Below are 16,066 nucleotides of genomic sequence, written 5' to 3' on the forward strand. Positions count from 1 at the left end.
GTCCACATCCTTTCTATAGTGGGGGGACCAAAACTGGACGCAATACTCCAGGTGTGGCCTCACCAGTGCTGAGGTGGGGGGGGGGGAAATAATCACTTCCCTCAATCTGCTGGCAGTGCTCCTACTAATACAGCCCAAGATGTTGTTGGTCTTCCTGGCAACAATGGCACACTGCTGACTCGTATCTAGCTTCTTGTTCACTGTAATCTCCAGGTCCTTTTCTGCAGAACTGCTGCTTAGACAGCCACAATTAGCTGGAATACTTGAGATTAGAGGGGGAGGGGCAGCGGGAGTGTGTTCCCAAAGAGACAGAACTGAATGTTTTCAAATAATTTTAAAGTTGTCAAATAGGGCTGTTATTGAGGTATTTGGGAAATATCCTCAGGTTACACAACATTACTTAATATGGTACAAATATTGTGTGTCTTTATGTTGTAACGTATCATTTAGAATTGAGCAGTCTGTGAATAGCTAATACTGAAGGAAAATACAATGGTAACCTCTACATAATTTAAGTAAAAAAATACATTGTATATAGCCAGAGGGGTTCAACTCTTTGAAGAACCAATCTTAAAGTACTGTTATACACGAATGTGAATTTGTGTTCCCCAAGGTGTCTCCTTATTTCCATTTTCATCACACTAACACCAGTTTTAATTTAAAAAATCTCCCATCAGTCAAATGTTGCCTTATCCGTGGAGCTTACATTGCTAATTGGTCAGATCTGTTCTAACCTTGTCTTTTCCAACTGTCTTAAAATGTGCAATTGATATCAAGAGAATCATCAATGTCCATTTTTGGCTTTCCAAATTTCATATTTTAAAGACTATAAAACCTATGAAATTATCTGGGATGTTAAACTAATCTTCAAGTTACCAAGAAAAGGGCCAAATAATTTAACTTACAATTTTTTACATTGGTCTAAAGTTTGGAGGTGAACCAGAACATTATTTTAAAATATAAAATGAAAGGACATTCTCTGCTGCCTTTGGCTTGAATAACAGTTGCAGAATGGGGCCACAAAAATGAGGGGTAAAACCAGGAAAATGGGAACAGGCCCAGCAGGTCTGACATGTGGTGGAGGGTCTTTCTTCCTGTCCTCGGCAAAAAGAATCTAAAATGTCTTTAGAAAACTGACGTTTCCCACTCTTGTTTTTTGTCATAAATTAAGCAATGCATAATAGTAAGACAATATGTTGTGAGTACCAGTAAACATTGCTTAGTTTAATTTTCCCAGGCTCTTAAGCTTATTTTAGCATAGTTTAATTTTAGCATTTATAACTGACATGGACAGTAATTAAAATCTGTGCTTAACAAAGCTCATGTATAACTTCCTTTTCATCTTCGTTTTTTGTCTCCTAGGTCTTCTAACATTTATAAATTGTGCCTATGTTAAATGGGGAACAAGGGTGCAGGATGTATTCACGTATGCTAAAGTCCTTGCCCTTATTGTCATCATCGTAACAGGAATTGTTAGACTATGCCAGGGTAAGCTTTTAAAACTAATTAGAGGTTGGTGTGCAGCAATAAGGCTGGGGAATAATCAGTTTGGTTTTCATTAGGAACATCCATAGAAGCTGCAAAACAGTATTTTTAAATTAATCTGTAATGTTAAATTTATATTTATGTAATACCAGATCTCTCTATTAAGCAATAAGGTCCAGCATATCCATCCAGATATTAACAACTTGGCCAGTGTTGTGAATGAAGATCATACTTGAATTGGCCTAACACACCTAAGCAATTTTACACCCTCTGGTTTGGAATGGTTAGTGGAATGAAATAGCAAGCAGCAACATGCAGAACTTGCAAAATACAGTTTGAAGAGAGAAATATGATGTCTCCAGTGTCTAGTAATATTGTGAGGTTCACTGAACCTCAATCTAAACTTTTTGTAATCTGGATTTTGGATAAGATGTGCAATTACACAAAACTGTACAATTGCAATACTTCTCTTCAGAGTATATCTTCACTGATATCTATCTGTGAAGTTGAATGGACTCAAAGCCATTTAAAAGGAGCTATACACTTAGATGTGTGCCTCTGAAGGTGGGTGTTCTGCATCTATAGAAGGAGTATCAGCCCAGTATTAGTTCCTGATTTCTTTTCTTTGTTGTTCAGCATTAAATAGTTTATTGCTGGTTCTTTTTATTAGTCATAATATTTTAAAGTTGTTTTCCATCAAACTTTTTTTTTTTTTTGAGTTTTACTCCTGTGTGTTTTGGAAGCTTTCCGTGTTGGCTCAAAAAAGTACACAACCCAATTTTAAATTATGAAAAATGTGTCCTTTGCCCAAATTATGCTTTGTGTTTAGAGTGAAGTCATTGTTGAGGGACTGTACCCCACGTTCTTTCCTTATTCTTGGGCCGGTATTGAACAAAACGTGCCTATATGAGCACTACTGCACAGTGTGTCACTTCAATACAAAATACCTCTGCACCATTGGCTGCTCCACTGACCTTAATATATTTACCACTAACATCCTGGATGCTGCCTGCCTTCTTCCCTGCTCCTAACTTGACTGTTGCTCCATCTTCCTCAGTGTCATCCAAGATACTGAGGAGGAGAGCAATGCAGTGACACATTTAAAGGACTCAAATATTTGGGCTGGTCAACCTTGGCAATGCCTTATAAACTGCTTTTCCCACCCTACAAATAGCAACATATTGCTGTAAAAAGTACAAGGTGTTTAGAACTGTAGCTATATTTTTGGGCATTGGAATGTACAAGATAGTAACTCACCTTCCTGTAGTCAATATTATAAAATGTTTATATTGCTATTGTATTGCCACAGTGCTGACAATGTCAGCACATGTTGGAAAAAACTCACTCCAAGTTGAAGAGTGACGTAAATGATATTAGTCGCAGTAGTATTGATAGCACACAAGACTTAAGTGTACTTTGGAAGATTTTGTCCCTACCATTATTTAACAACATTTTATGTTCCCTTAATTACTATCAATTTGGCCCTTTCGATACTTAAACTAAATTGGTCTACCTCTTAATATGCACAAATTCATGGACTTGTCACATCTTTTTGTATGCATTTAAATGTTTACAATGTAATGGACAGTAGTCTGAACCTATGATAGTAACTATAACTCATCAAATCAATCAGAACTTTAACAAAATGAAATACAGGTATTTATCCATTTGGATAAATGACTGATTTTATGAATTTGCGTGTATTTTTGAGACAGTCATCCCTGCCCACCCCTAAATAAATAAATAAAAGGGTGGGTTTTGACTCTCACAGGCGAAGTGGTTCAGAATTTCAGAGATGGTATAACCCATAGAATTGTACCATTTCATTTGTATACAATGGCTTGAGCCAAAAGGATACTGCCAAGGCTGTTACAAGTATGATTGAACTGTATTTTGGGTTACAAGCCTGTACTTCACTGTCCCTCAGATCTGTCTCTGCTGTAACTATGAACAGGTCAGGTATTTAGCTGCATAATAATGCTTTCTGAGTTCTCCATAGAATAGATTTTTTTTTTAATAAAATTAAGTGCCCTGCTTATTCTCAAGGCTGTAACAGGCAGAATGGAAGGATGGGTCAATAAGTGATCTTGAAGGAATGTGAAAATTCCTAGTTCTTGGCTTGTTTTGCTACTTTTGCATATCAAACTAAAAAACATTTTTACTTACTATGTCATACCATAATGCATATGTATTTCTCCCCCTCCCCCCCCCCCCCCCCCCAGGACATTCAGGACACTTTCAGAACTCCTTTGAGGGATCTTCTTGGGACCTAGGAGACATTTCTCTTGCACTGTATTCCGCCCTGTTCTCTTACTCAGGCTGGGACACCCTTAATTTTGTAACAGAAGAAATAAAAAATGCAGAAAGGTAAAGGATCCAGTTTTTTTAAGGATGTTATTTAATTAAACTTGGACTGTTATTAAGTCACTAATGTAGTGACTGTTTTTCACTGAAATGTGTTCTGAGCTGACAAGGAATTTGATTATTGTAAAACTACTCTGTGTGGACACACAACTCAACTTTATAATGGATCACCAACAGGGGATTATTAAGCATAAGGTTTATTAATGGCTGAAACACTTTAAAAATAAGGAAGTCTTGATGACTACAGCATACTAGTTGATTAGCAATCGTTACTTTGCAGTTACGTATCATGGATAGTTCTTTACAAATAAACTATAATATTGCAGTGTAAATGGTGCACACCATTGTTTTTATCTGTGCAATTGCCTAGACAGTTTCAAAGTCTCAAAACATAATCCCAACACACAGGTGAATGCTGAAAATGTGCGACTGACAAGTCAGTTAATTGTGTAGCTCCGTCATTAAACAGAAATGGTTAATGTAAAATTCACATCTGTCTGACTTGTTTTTACTTATTACAAGTAACAGCTAAGATTGCTATAGCTAAAAGACGGGGGGGAGGGAGTTCCTTTTTTCCCCAGCCGGCTTGCTTTATACATTATTAGTCAGTTTGCTCTGTTTGAGCATTCACACCGCAAAGGAGAGACACGTTTTCCTTTAAAAATTTTTGTTGCAAAATGACAATTAGCAACTCTCTTTTTTTTTTTTTTTAACTGACTAAATTTCAGGTTGACAATGTCTCTTTTAAACCACTTTGCTAGTGAGTGTTGTACACCTACCCATAAGAGATTTAACGCTCTGTGCTTACGTTAGTCATCTTGTCTTTCTGCATCTGTTGGCAGAGAAAATTGATTTTAAAAACTCCCTTTTGAGTGCTGTTGCAATATCTTTCCACCTTCCTCTTAAAGATAATATAATCTGCTGAGTTAACAGTTAAGTAACTTTTTTCTATTGGATATCATTTAAAAACAAGTTTTCTGCTAGGAACGTTTAATTAAGACGATGAAACCTCCTTTACATCCATATGTTGTTCATAAGCTCAAATTTCTAATGCAGCAGGCTTTATTCCTGGCAGTGACTCTCACTCATAAAGCAAGCTTCAAATTTTAGTTGCCCATATTATACTAATGCTCAAAAGAATAAGGAGGTGTTTGGTCTCATGAAATGTCTTTGAGTATGGTAGAATTTTTCCATAATCATCCTGTCTCATACTTGTGCTGTGAAAGTTCTAGTCCACAATTACATCTGAAAAGGTCCCTGGGCTTTTTTTTCTTGAAGATTAATGCCCTTGAAGAGCTGTTCCAGCTTTTTTGTTTCATGAGGTGACGTGTCTGCATTTCTTCTTCATGCTAAGGTCCACAGATCCATTACAATGAGTACTTCAGGCTGCTTCCAGTTTGGGGGCAGAACCAGACCTCTCGGTCATTGGCAACAGGAGAATGCCCTTCCTCCTAAAGTTTCTCCATTTTTTTTTTTTTTTTACCCTGCCTCCATGGTGCTTGGCAGGTTCAACCAGACCTCCTGGCTGTAGAGCTTTTCTGATGAAAATTCTTTATTTTGAATTGTTTGACTTTCTCTGTCACTCTGTGTCTGTCTAATTCCCAGCCATGTCCTAGAACTGCATTTGATTTTTTTGAGGAAAGTCCCCTCAGCTCTGCTTCCTCTGCTGAGGTGTTTGCAGTGGCTGGTGCCCCTGCAGGCTTTAGCAGCAGAGCTAAGCTGAGGAAAAGGCTAAATGAAAGGCCTGTCTCACTTTGGAGCTTGGTCCTGTTCTATGGGCAGAATGCAATTGCGTGGGCTAAGATGTGAAGGACAAGTCACCTCTGTTACCTTTCCCTGGGCAGGAAAGGAGCCAGATTGGATTAGAGAGGCTAACTCTGCTGGGCAAAATACAGCCAAGGCCAGACTGGATTGCCTCAGCTCCCTCCCCTGGCAGGAAAGGAGGCACGTAGAAATGGAAAAGAACAGGCTCCAGTGGCAAGCAGCCTCTTTCCCTAGCTGCATGAGGGGCAGCAAAGCCAGAAAGACAGCATGCCAGATGGAAGATCATGCCTAAAACCCCATATAGGTCACACCGGCAGCCATACCTCTGACTGCAAAGCTGAATCCCTCCTACCTCTCAGGTCAGGTGGAGGGTACTTGACACAACATGGACCCTACCAATGCCAGAATGCAGTAAGGGGTGTTTGTTTCCAACTCTCACCCTCTGCTGCCACCTCTTTAACATCCCCCCAGGGACCCCTCTTCATATCCTATGCTGAGACCTCCAGGGGAAACAGGTCCATCTGCCCCATGTGGATCCCATGCAACAGAGGGGTCGAGCTTATGGGAGCCCATTATTGAGCCCCCCCCAGATCAGTACCTCCCTTGAGACACCCAGAAGGGCTCCATGTGGGGATGGAGAGACAAATAAGACCAACCTCTTTGAGGACAGTCCCATTTTAGGTCTTATGTTTTGCAGATGGATGGCAGCCTTTTTTCTTTTCCCAACTTCAGTCATTACCGTTTGATCTTACATGTGTTCTCAGGGTCTCTCCAGGATAGCAATATAGGCTTTAGGGAAAAGGAAATTTGCTTTTCTTTCCAGACTGTTTTTCTGATTGGGGCTCTGTAGAGAGAGGAAGCTGAAACAAACAGTGATACAGTTTCTGGAGTATCTTGGATTCCAGAAATGCGTGACACTAAGGAAGTCAGTTATAAGCTTGGACAGATGATAAAGAGCATTAGGTAAAAGGTCTCATCTCAGAAGACTTGTAATAAATGATTGCCATAATGGAAAACAAGTGGTGTCACACATAAAAAATCTATTTCTTATTTAAGCCTATTGGGAATTCTGATTTCAAGTGCAAGCATGCCTCAGGGATCCAGAGTTGATATACCTATCCACTAATTCTGGGTACTCCTTCTGCATCTTGCCCTGTCTCATTCATTGGAAGAGATCTACTTCCCATTATATGTTCTTTGCTCCCACAACTGGTGAATGCAGAGAATTAAGGTTGTTGGTTTTGGGGTGTTTGTACCATTCTCTGGTTTAGTTCAGAGAATGGGTACTAGAAAGAGAGCAAAGCATCCATCAGCTGAAACATAATAATTCACTGATGTCTCAGAGCACTGCTCCTTACATTGGTAACAGACCTGTTTAGGTCATGACCATCAACATTTCTGATAGCATCTTTATGATAACTTGGAAGAACATGATCAACCCTACTCCAGAGACAGATTCTCCCATCCTGGGTGGAGCAAAGTCTTCTACCCACCAGAGGGGAGATGAACATCAAAACACATTTGGCAAAGTTGGATTAGCAGAGTACTCCTACATGAAGAAATATCTCATTCATGGTAAAGCAGTTTGGTGGGCTGGTGATCAGCTTCTCTGCATCTGGAAACCGTAAATAAAGTGACCTGCAGCCTCTCTGTCAGACTTGGAGCATGAGGCAGGGATGAAATCTTGTAAAGCTTATCAGGGTGCCTCACTGTCTGGCCACCTTTTCCATTGTTTGTCAGATATGGAACAGCTTCTGTATGAGAAGAGATTAAAGACTGGGACTGTTAATCTTAGAAATCTCACATTGGTACCTTCTTTGCGTTTTATGAAATCTGCAGTGATAGTGTTCTTAAAATGAACAACTTGTGGTGGTTCATAATCCAAGACTGCTGTAACATGAAATATATGACAGAATGCGGGTAAAACAGAACAGGGGACATACAATTCTCCCCCAAGGAGTTCAGTCACAAGTTTAATTAATGCATTATTTTTTTTTAACTAGCTTCATCAACATGGAAGCATGTCCTCTGAAATGGTGGCTGAAGCATGAAGGGACATACCAATGTTTAGCATATCTGGCATGTAAATACCTTGCAATGCCAGCTACAAAAGTGCCATGCAAATGCTTGTTCTCACTTTCTCGTGATTTTGTAAATAAGAAGAGGGAAGCCATATCTCCTGTAAATGTAAACAAACTTGTTTGTCTTAGCGATTGGCTGAACAAGAAGTAGGGCTGAGAGGACTTGTAGGCTCTGAAGTTTTACATTGTTTTATTTTTGAGTGCAGTTATGTAACAACAACAAAAAATTTACATTTGTAAGTTGCATTTTCATGACAGATTGCACTACAGTATTTGTGTCAAGGTTCCTTCCTCACTCTGAACTCTAGGGTACAGATGTGGGGACCTGCATGAAAGACCCCTAAGCTTATTTTTACCAGCTTAGGTTAAAAACTTCCCTAAAGTACAGACTTTGCATTGTTCTTGAACCGTATGCTGCCACCACCAACTCTTTAAAACAAAGAACAGGGTGTGGCAAATTACCGGCACTACTTTGATGGGTCTCACGCTTTCTCCTCTTGGGGAGGGTTCAGGGCACCGTTTCTCGCCCCTGAACTGGGGTATTAACTGCCCCTCTAGTGTCCTAGAGGATGGGAGTGGAGAGGGAGGGACCCAGGCCTACCCTCTACTCCGGGTCCCAGCCCAGGGGCCCTAGGGATAGCAGTAAACTGCTTGAACTAGCGGTTCCTTCCCCTGGGCTACTTCCCTCTCCTGCTCTTCAGCTTGTGGGGCTTCGTGCTCTCCCTCTGCACAAACCAGGTGTCCCTTTACCTAGGTCTTGGTGGTCTTAGCCCACCGCAGCACTTCTCCAAACTCTCCTCTGCTTCCCTCCAAACTGCTCTCTGCTCCAACACCAATCCACTCTGCTTCAACTCCTTCCCTTGTCTGATTGAAGCAGGGGGGTTTTATCAGGTGACTGGCTTCAGGTGCTTTAATTGGCTTCAGGTTGAGGGGAGATATGATTGCTCTCTATAAATATATCAGAGGGATAAATACCGGAGAGGGAGAGGAATTATTTAAGCTCAGTACCAATGTGGACACAAGAACAAATGGATATAAACTGGTCATTGGGAAGTTTAGACTTGAAATTAGACGAAGGTTTCTAACCATCAGAGGAGTGAAGTTTTGGAATAGCCTTCCAAGGGAAGCAGTTGGGGCAAAAGATCTATCTGGCTTTAAGATTAAACTTGATAAGTTTATGGAGGAGATGGTGTGATGGGATAACATGATTTTGGTAATTAATTGATCTTTAAATATTCATGGTAAATAGGCCTAATGGCCTGTGATGGGATGTTAGATGGGGTGGGATCTGAGTTACCTAGGAAAGAATTTTCTGTAGTATCTGGCTGGTGAACCTTGCCCATGTGCTCAGGGTTCAGCTGATCACCATATTTGGGGTCAGGAAGGAATTTTCCTCCAGGGCAGATTGGAAGAGGCCCTGGAGGTTTTTCACCTTCCTCTGTAGCATGGGGCACGGGTCACTTGCTGGAGGATTCTCTGCTCCTTGAAGTCTTTAAACCACGATTTGAGGATTTCAATAGCTCAGACATAGGTGAGAGGTTTTTTGCAGGAGTGGGTGGGTGAGATTCTGTGGCCTGCGTTGTGCAGGAGGTCGGACTAGATGATCATAATGGTCCCTTCTGACCTTAGTATCTATGAATTAATCTATAGCAAACTTTCTCCCTCTACAGGGAATAAGGCTCCCTTCTAACACTCTCCTGCTGCCCTCTGGCCATGCAGTATCACAAGGGAAAGAGCCCACTTGGAGACGTCTTCCCCCAAAATATCCCGCCTAGCCCTACATCCCCTTTCCTGGGGAAGGCTTGATAAGAATCCTCACCAATTTGTACAGGTGAACACAGACCCAAATCCTTGGATCTTAAGAATAATGAAAAAGCAATCAGGTTCTTAAAAGAAGACTTTTAATTAAAGAAAAGGTAAAAGAATCACCTCTGTAAAATCAGGATGGTAAATACCTTACAGGGTAATCTGATTCAAAACATAAAGAATCCCTCTAGGCAAAACCTTAAGTTACAAAAAGAGACAAAAACAGGAATATACATTCCATTCAGCACAGCTTATTTTACCAGCCATTAAGCAAAAGGAAATCTAACGCATTTCTAGCTAGATTAGTTACTAACTTAACAGGAATTGTAAGGCTGCATTCCTGATCTGTTCCTGGCAAAAGCATCACACAGACCCTTTGTCGTCTCCCCCCCCCCCCCCGCCCTCCAGATTTAAAAGTATCTTGTCCCCTCTTTGGTCATTTTGGGTCAGGTGCCAGTGAAGTTACCTTAGCTTCTTAACCCTTTACAGGTGAAAGGGTTTTGCCTCTGGCCAGGAGGGATTTTATAGCACTGTATACAGAAAGGTGGTTACCCTTCCCTTTATATTTATGACAACTTGTATGAGGTGAATTGAAAAATACTATTTCTTTATCATTTTTACAGTGCAAATATTTGTAATCAAAAATAATATACACCTTGTATTCTGTGTTGTAATTGAAATCAATATATATGAAAATGAAGAAAAACATCCAAAATATAATACATTTCAGTTGCTATTCTAGTGTTTAACAGTGCAATTAAAACTGCGATTAATTGCAATTAACTTTTTTAATTGTGATTTTTTTAGTTAATCGTGTGAGTTAACTGTGATTAATCAACAACCCTAATTTGTAGACCTTAGCATGAAGAAGAAGAAGAGAAAAATGTATCTGTGCTTAGCTGAAAATTATCTTTCTGTGTAATAAGATCCACAGATTCAGCTCACTCTGGAGACAAATGGATCATCCACAATACAGATGGAAACTGACAGCCCAGTATTTGGGTTTGTTGTGATTAGGTAGAATATACCATGGACTGCCATAGGAGAAATGTTTGTATTTCCTCAAAGTATATTTAACACAATCTCTAATTAAAAAAGTAGCTTTGAATTATCTTGGCTGTGGAATTTCTCAACTGGAGGGAATTTCAAGAGGTGATGCATCATCTGATGCTAGGGAATGACAGGTCTGATCCTGCCCGAAAGCTGCACGCAGGTTGGAGTACCCATGGTAATGGATCTGTGGACCTTATTACTTGCACAATGGAAATTTTCAGGTAAGCAGATAATTTTTCCTATTCTAGCATTCCCTTTTAGCCATGCCTTTGTGAATTTCAGGTCAAGGTGTAGGATGGCAGCCATGTGAGAGAGAGTACGCAACCTTTGATTAATATTTAGGATACTCACAGGGAAGCCACATAGAATATTTTACATTCTCTTGTCAAAGAACTCGGGCTTAAAATTGTATCAGACATTGAGGTTTGGACTTGCAGCTTCTTTCTAGTTTTGAAAAATTTTGAAAATACCCTGATTCTTCCATCTTCTGCATAGTATTTTTAGGGGATTAAAGGGGGACGATGAATACCCCTCTGTAGTTTTGTGTTTTTTCTTTTTTGTTTTGTTTTTGAAAGGCATCTCCTCTGTTTTCCATTTCCTGCCTGAGTGTAATGGGACAGGCCTCACCACCACGGTGCCTCCTGCTGGCTGTCCTAGGAATTAGCTCTTGTTTCACCAACATGCCCTCATCTAGTAGTGTCTCGCCTGTCGTCATTCTCACCTCCACCTCTAGGACCCATGTCGCTCCCTGGACTGTGCTCCACTCGGTTCTCTCCCCGCTCCCCCCCGGGGGACCTGGCAGTGCTCAGTGCAGTCCACTCATCGCAGTGGCAAACTGCAGTGCATGCACTGGCCACTCCCCTTGGTGGCAAGTGGAGGACCCGGGCCCACCCACTACTCTGCGTTCTGGCCCAGGGACCCTATAGCTGGCAGCCATGTATTGCCCCTCCTCCTACTCCACCATCTGTTTCCCTGGGCCACTTCCCCACAGCCCTAGCACCTTCTCCGCCCTTGTATCAGGGCCTCAGTCTGGCAGCCATCTGGTTGGAGCTTCCTCTTGTTCCCTTTTCCAGCACTGCTCTGTCCGAGGTGCTGTCTCTCTCTTGACTAGGGTGACCAGACAGCAAGTGTGAAAAATCGGGGTGGGGGTTATAGGAGCCTATATAAGGGAAAAAGACCCCCCAAATCAGGACTGTCCCTATAAAATCGGGACATCTGTTCACGCTGCTCTCAACCCTCCTACAGGGTAGCCAGTCCTTCTCCCTTACCCTCCCGGGAGAGACTGCCTCTGTTCTGCTCAGCAGCCTTTCTTATATAGGCCAGCCTGACCCTGACTGGCTGCTCCACTAAGCCTTCTCCCTATTGGCTGGCTCAATAAGACTCTTCTAATTGGCTGGGTTCTGCGCAGCCTCCCCAGGGCTGCTTTAATCCTTCTGCCTGTGTGGGGCAGCTACCCCACCACACTGGGGTACTAGATTTACTAAATATGTCTATTAGTAATATATATTTCAGGAATGATCCTTGTATTGCTTGTTCTCCAAGAGTGTGGTGGGATATAATTATATTGGTTAATCTTTGGTGCAATGAAAATTATTGCTATTGCTGAGAAAAAGGTAACTATAATATAGTCCCCATTTTCTCTCTCTTGTTCTCTGCGGAGCTGGCACTTTTCTTTTGTTCTTGTTTCACATCATTAAACTTTAGCTTAAACTGGTATTTGAAGTAAGTAATTGCTCTCTGGATGGATCTCAGCCACTAGCTATTACGATGCTCAGATCTTTGAACCATGAGCGTTGCATTAGTCACTCTCTAGGAGAACAGTCCCAAGAATCATGGTCTCTTATCTTTTAAAGAGTTTTTAATTACTTTGTATTGCACTGACATTTTGCCACAGTAATTTGACTTTGTGATAGTGATGACATTGTAATGGTGTTGAATCCCCTTTTAGTGCCATTAGGGAAGTAATGAAAAAATCCTTACTCTGTGCCAAATTCATTTTTAAAAGGTAAATGACGCTTTAAAATATTAAATCCAACAAATGCAAAAGGCTGACTTGGAGTTTGTCACTCTCTATTGATCCAGTTTGCTGGTTTTGCCACCCTGAACGAGTGACAATTTTTTCAAAATTTTATTTTGTTTTGACAGGAGGTTTTTGAAAGAAGAAGAGCTTGCATTCAATTAGAAACATTTATCAAATGTAATCAGCTCAGTCTAGCTCTAAATAACTTAGATATTTCCATTGATATCTGACACTGACAGATAGGCAAAGTAAGAAAAATGCTACTTAGACCTTATTAGAGTTTCATTTAAGGATATTACATTGACAGTTTGTTTTAACGGTTATAAAGCGTTAACTTTTTGAATCTGTATTTAGTGTTTTTAGTGTAATTGTCTGACTTCCCCCATAATTTTCTGCAACTGTGAAAATTTAAATCTATTTAAAAAGTGGGAAAAAATTTAACCCGTAATTTTGCACAACTGTAGACATGTAAATAAACAATTTAAAAATAAATACTGATATTTGTTGAAATTATATATTTTTTAAAACCCTAGAATTTTCCCAAGCCTATTTGCTGTTTTTGTCTCATCAGGAATCTGCCACTGGCTATTGCAATTTCTATGCCCATTGTGACGGTTATCTATATTTTGACCAACATAGCTTACTATACAGTGCTGGATATTAATGCTGTTCTTTCTAGTGATGCTGTGGCGGTGGTAAGTCAAATATATACCATACTGCTGTATTGTCAAATCTTCATATTTTAGAGAGAGATTTACTACTTGTGCACATTGTAGGTAAAGTCCCTAGTCAGTCATGTTCCTTCCTGTGCCATGTATATTTTCCCCTAAATCTAGAAGGGGAGACCAATTGAATAATTAATTTATCCTAAATACTTAAATCTGGTCTTAAACACAAATATTGTGAATGTGCATACTGTGTATTGGTTTCTTTTAACTTAATAGCAATCCTATTTAAAACCAGCACCTAATCCAAGCCACTGGCATATTTTGCAAAGATTCTGAGTAGGTGTATGCTCCTTGAGGTATTTAAAGAATAATAATAGGAATCATTAATACTTAGCATGTTCTTAGTCATTTTTATGCTATAGTTTTTAATAACTTGAAATGTGTTTGAAAAATGTTGTACTGAGACACTAACTAATCTGTCTTCAATGTGAAGTAGCTTTGTTATCTGTTTGCAAATAGATAATGCAATTTAGCCATGCTAATATTTGTACTACTCTCTAACCAAGTTTTATCACTCATTGTTTCCTAGCCCTACTAAAATTGCATCAATTCCTACAATTCTTCTGTAAAACAGAAGTACAAAATTGAGGGGGAAAAAAAAAAATCCTGAATTTGAAGGATTGGATGCTCATTTGTGTAGGGATTTTTTTTAAAGTACCCTAAATTTTATTCAGTAATTCACCTATTCTCCGTAATATAATTTCTTACAGATACAATATATCCTCTATATTTTGATCATTGGGCTGGTAGGGCAATTGTTATAGTAAACCTTATTAAGAAATTTGTATGACTGTACAAGCTTAATCAACTTTAAAATGTAACAAACTAAGCTCTAAACAGAGATGGGTGAGATTTAGTTTAGTCAGCAGTTTACAAAGGATAGGGGTGGTTTTTAAAAAAAATTTCCCCTATGAAAACTAAATCCCAGTGTTGACTGTGATGAACTGTGGTGGCTTGCATCACAGCAAATAGATTCCAGTGATTTCAAATGATCTGTTCAATCTCAGTCTGAGCTTAGCTACTCAGAACAAAACTAAGGCCTGGTCTACACTACGGGGCTAGGTCGAATTTAGCCACGATAGGTTGATTTTAAAATCAACCTATCCACGCAACCAACCCCGTTCTGTCGACTTAAAAGGCTCTTAAAATTGACTTCTGTACTCCTCCCTGGTGAGTGCTACAATCGACCTTGCTGGGTCGAATTAGTGGTAGTGCGGATGCAAATCGACAGTAATGGCCTCCGGGAGCTATCCCAGAATGCTCTGTTGTAACCGCTCTGGACAGCACTTTGAACTCCGATGCACTAGCCAGGTACACAGGAAAAGCCCCGGGAACTTAGGAAATGAAATTCAAGTTTGGTCAGCGTGGCGAACTTGGCAGCAGAGGTGACCATGCAGTTCCCCCAGAATTGCAAACGAGCTCCAGCATGGACCGAAAGGGAGACACTGGATCCGATTGCTGTATGGGGAGAAGCCTCTGTGCAGGCAGAACTCCGATCAAAAAGAAGAAATGCAAATATATTTGCCAAAATCTCACAGGGCATGGTGGAGAGAGGCTATAACAGGGGCACACAGCAGTGCTGCGTGAAAGTTAAGGAGCTGAGGCAAGCCTACCAAAAGACAAAGGAGGCAAACGGTTGCTCCAGATCAGAGTCCCATACATGCCGCTTCTACGATCAGCTACATGCCATTCTGGGAGGGGACCCTACCACTACCCCACCATTGTCCATGGACACCTGCAAGGGGGGGAGTCTCACGCAACAGAGGGGAGGATTTTGTGGAGGAGGAGGAGAATGCGCAACAGGCAAGCGGTGAATCTGTTCTCCCCAGCAGCCATGACCTTTTCGTCCCCCTGGAGCCAATACCCTCCGAAGGCATGATCCCCGACCCTGAAGCTGGAGAAGGCACCTCTGGTGAGTGCACATTTGTAACTACAGTACAGAGTTCAAAAGCAATAATGTTTAATGTTAGATTTGCCCTGAAGAATTGGGATGCATTCGTGGCCAGTAGAGCTACTGGAAAAGCCTGTTCACATGTCTGGGGATGGAGCGGGAATCCTCCAGGGACATCTCCATGAAGCTCTCCTGCAGGTACTCTGAAATTATTCTGGAATCATTGCAGCACAAAGCATGGCAGCGAATGGTCCTGGGTTTTGGTCACATTCAAGCAACATTTGGTCTATATCGTTCTGTGCTCACCTCAGGAGAGTGATATCATTCATGGTCACCTGGTTGAAATAGGGGAATTTTTGTAAGGGAATAGTAAAAGGACCCCATTCATGCTGGGTTGTTTGTGCTTGGCTAAAAGGGATCATCCCAGAGAATAGCCACGCTGTGGGGTGGGGGGAGGTGTATGCTGCACATCCATCCAAAAACTGCAGCCCCTCCTTTTAATTGTGAAACCCAACCTATTGCTTGCTATGGGAAAGGATGGTGCTGCAGTTTGAAACCATTCCCACATCTTATGTGTAAGAAGCCAACCCTGCATACCCTTTTGCCTTACCATGGCTGCCTGGAAACCGAACTGTGTTGCCCAGCCGTGTGTGATGTCACCATACCTGCAGGCCCTCAATATAAAAGGCAAAATGCGACCTTGTACCTAAAGCACATGTGCTGTCTGCTGTGAATTGCTTGATTCACTGTGAAAGAGTCTCCGTTTTGTTCTCAGAAATGTATCATCTTAAATTTTACTCTCCCTTTTTATCTTCCGACCCAGAAATGCAAATGTTTCCAGGCTCCCCCATCATCTCCGTCCCTGAGGTTATCG

General features: G+C 40.9%; 1 protein-coding gene across 6 annotated transcripts in view; it reads left to right on the plus strand.

Annotated features, from left to right (window-relative positions):
- The window catches only part of SLC7A6 (solute carrier family 7 member 6), a 56,441-nt gene that overhangs the window by 18,831 nt on the left and 21,544 nt on the right, over positions 1 to 16,066 (plus strand). For all 6 annotated transcript variants that reach the window (XM_073307545.1, XM_073307547.1, XM_073307549.1 and 3 more), the window contains 3 exons: positions 1,363 to 1,488; positions 3,708 to 3,852; positions 13,145 to 13,268. In XM_073307545.1, the coding sequence (XP_073163646.1) occupies positions 1,363 to 1,488; positions 3,708 to 3,852; positions 13,145 to 13,268 (395 nt within the window). The remainder of the gene's footprint in view (positions 1 to 1,362; positions 1,489 to 3,707; positions 3,853 to 13,144; positions 13,269 to 16,066) is intronic.

Source organism: Lepidochelys kempii, chromosome 12 (genome assembly GCF_965140265.1).
Source record: "Lepidochelys kempii isolate rLepKem1 chromosome 12, rLepKem1.hap2, whole genome shotgun sequence".
Taxonomy (NCBI): Eukaryota; Metazoa; Chordata; order Testudines; family Cheloniidae; genus Lepidochelys; species Lepidochelys kempii.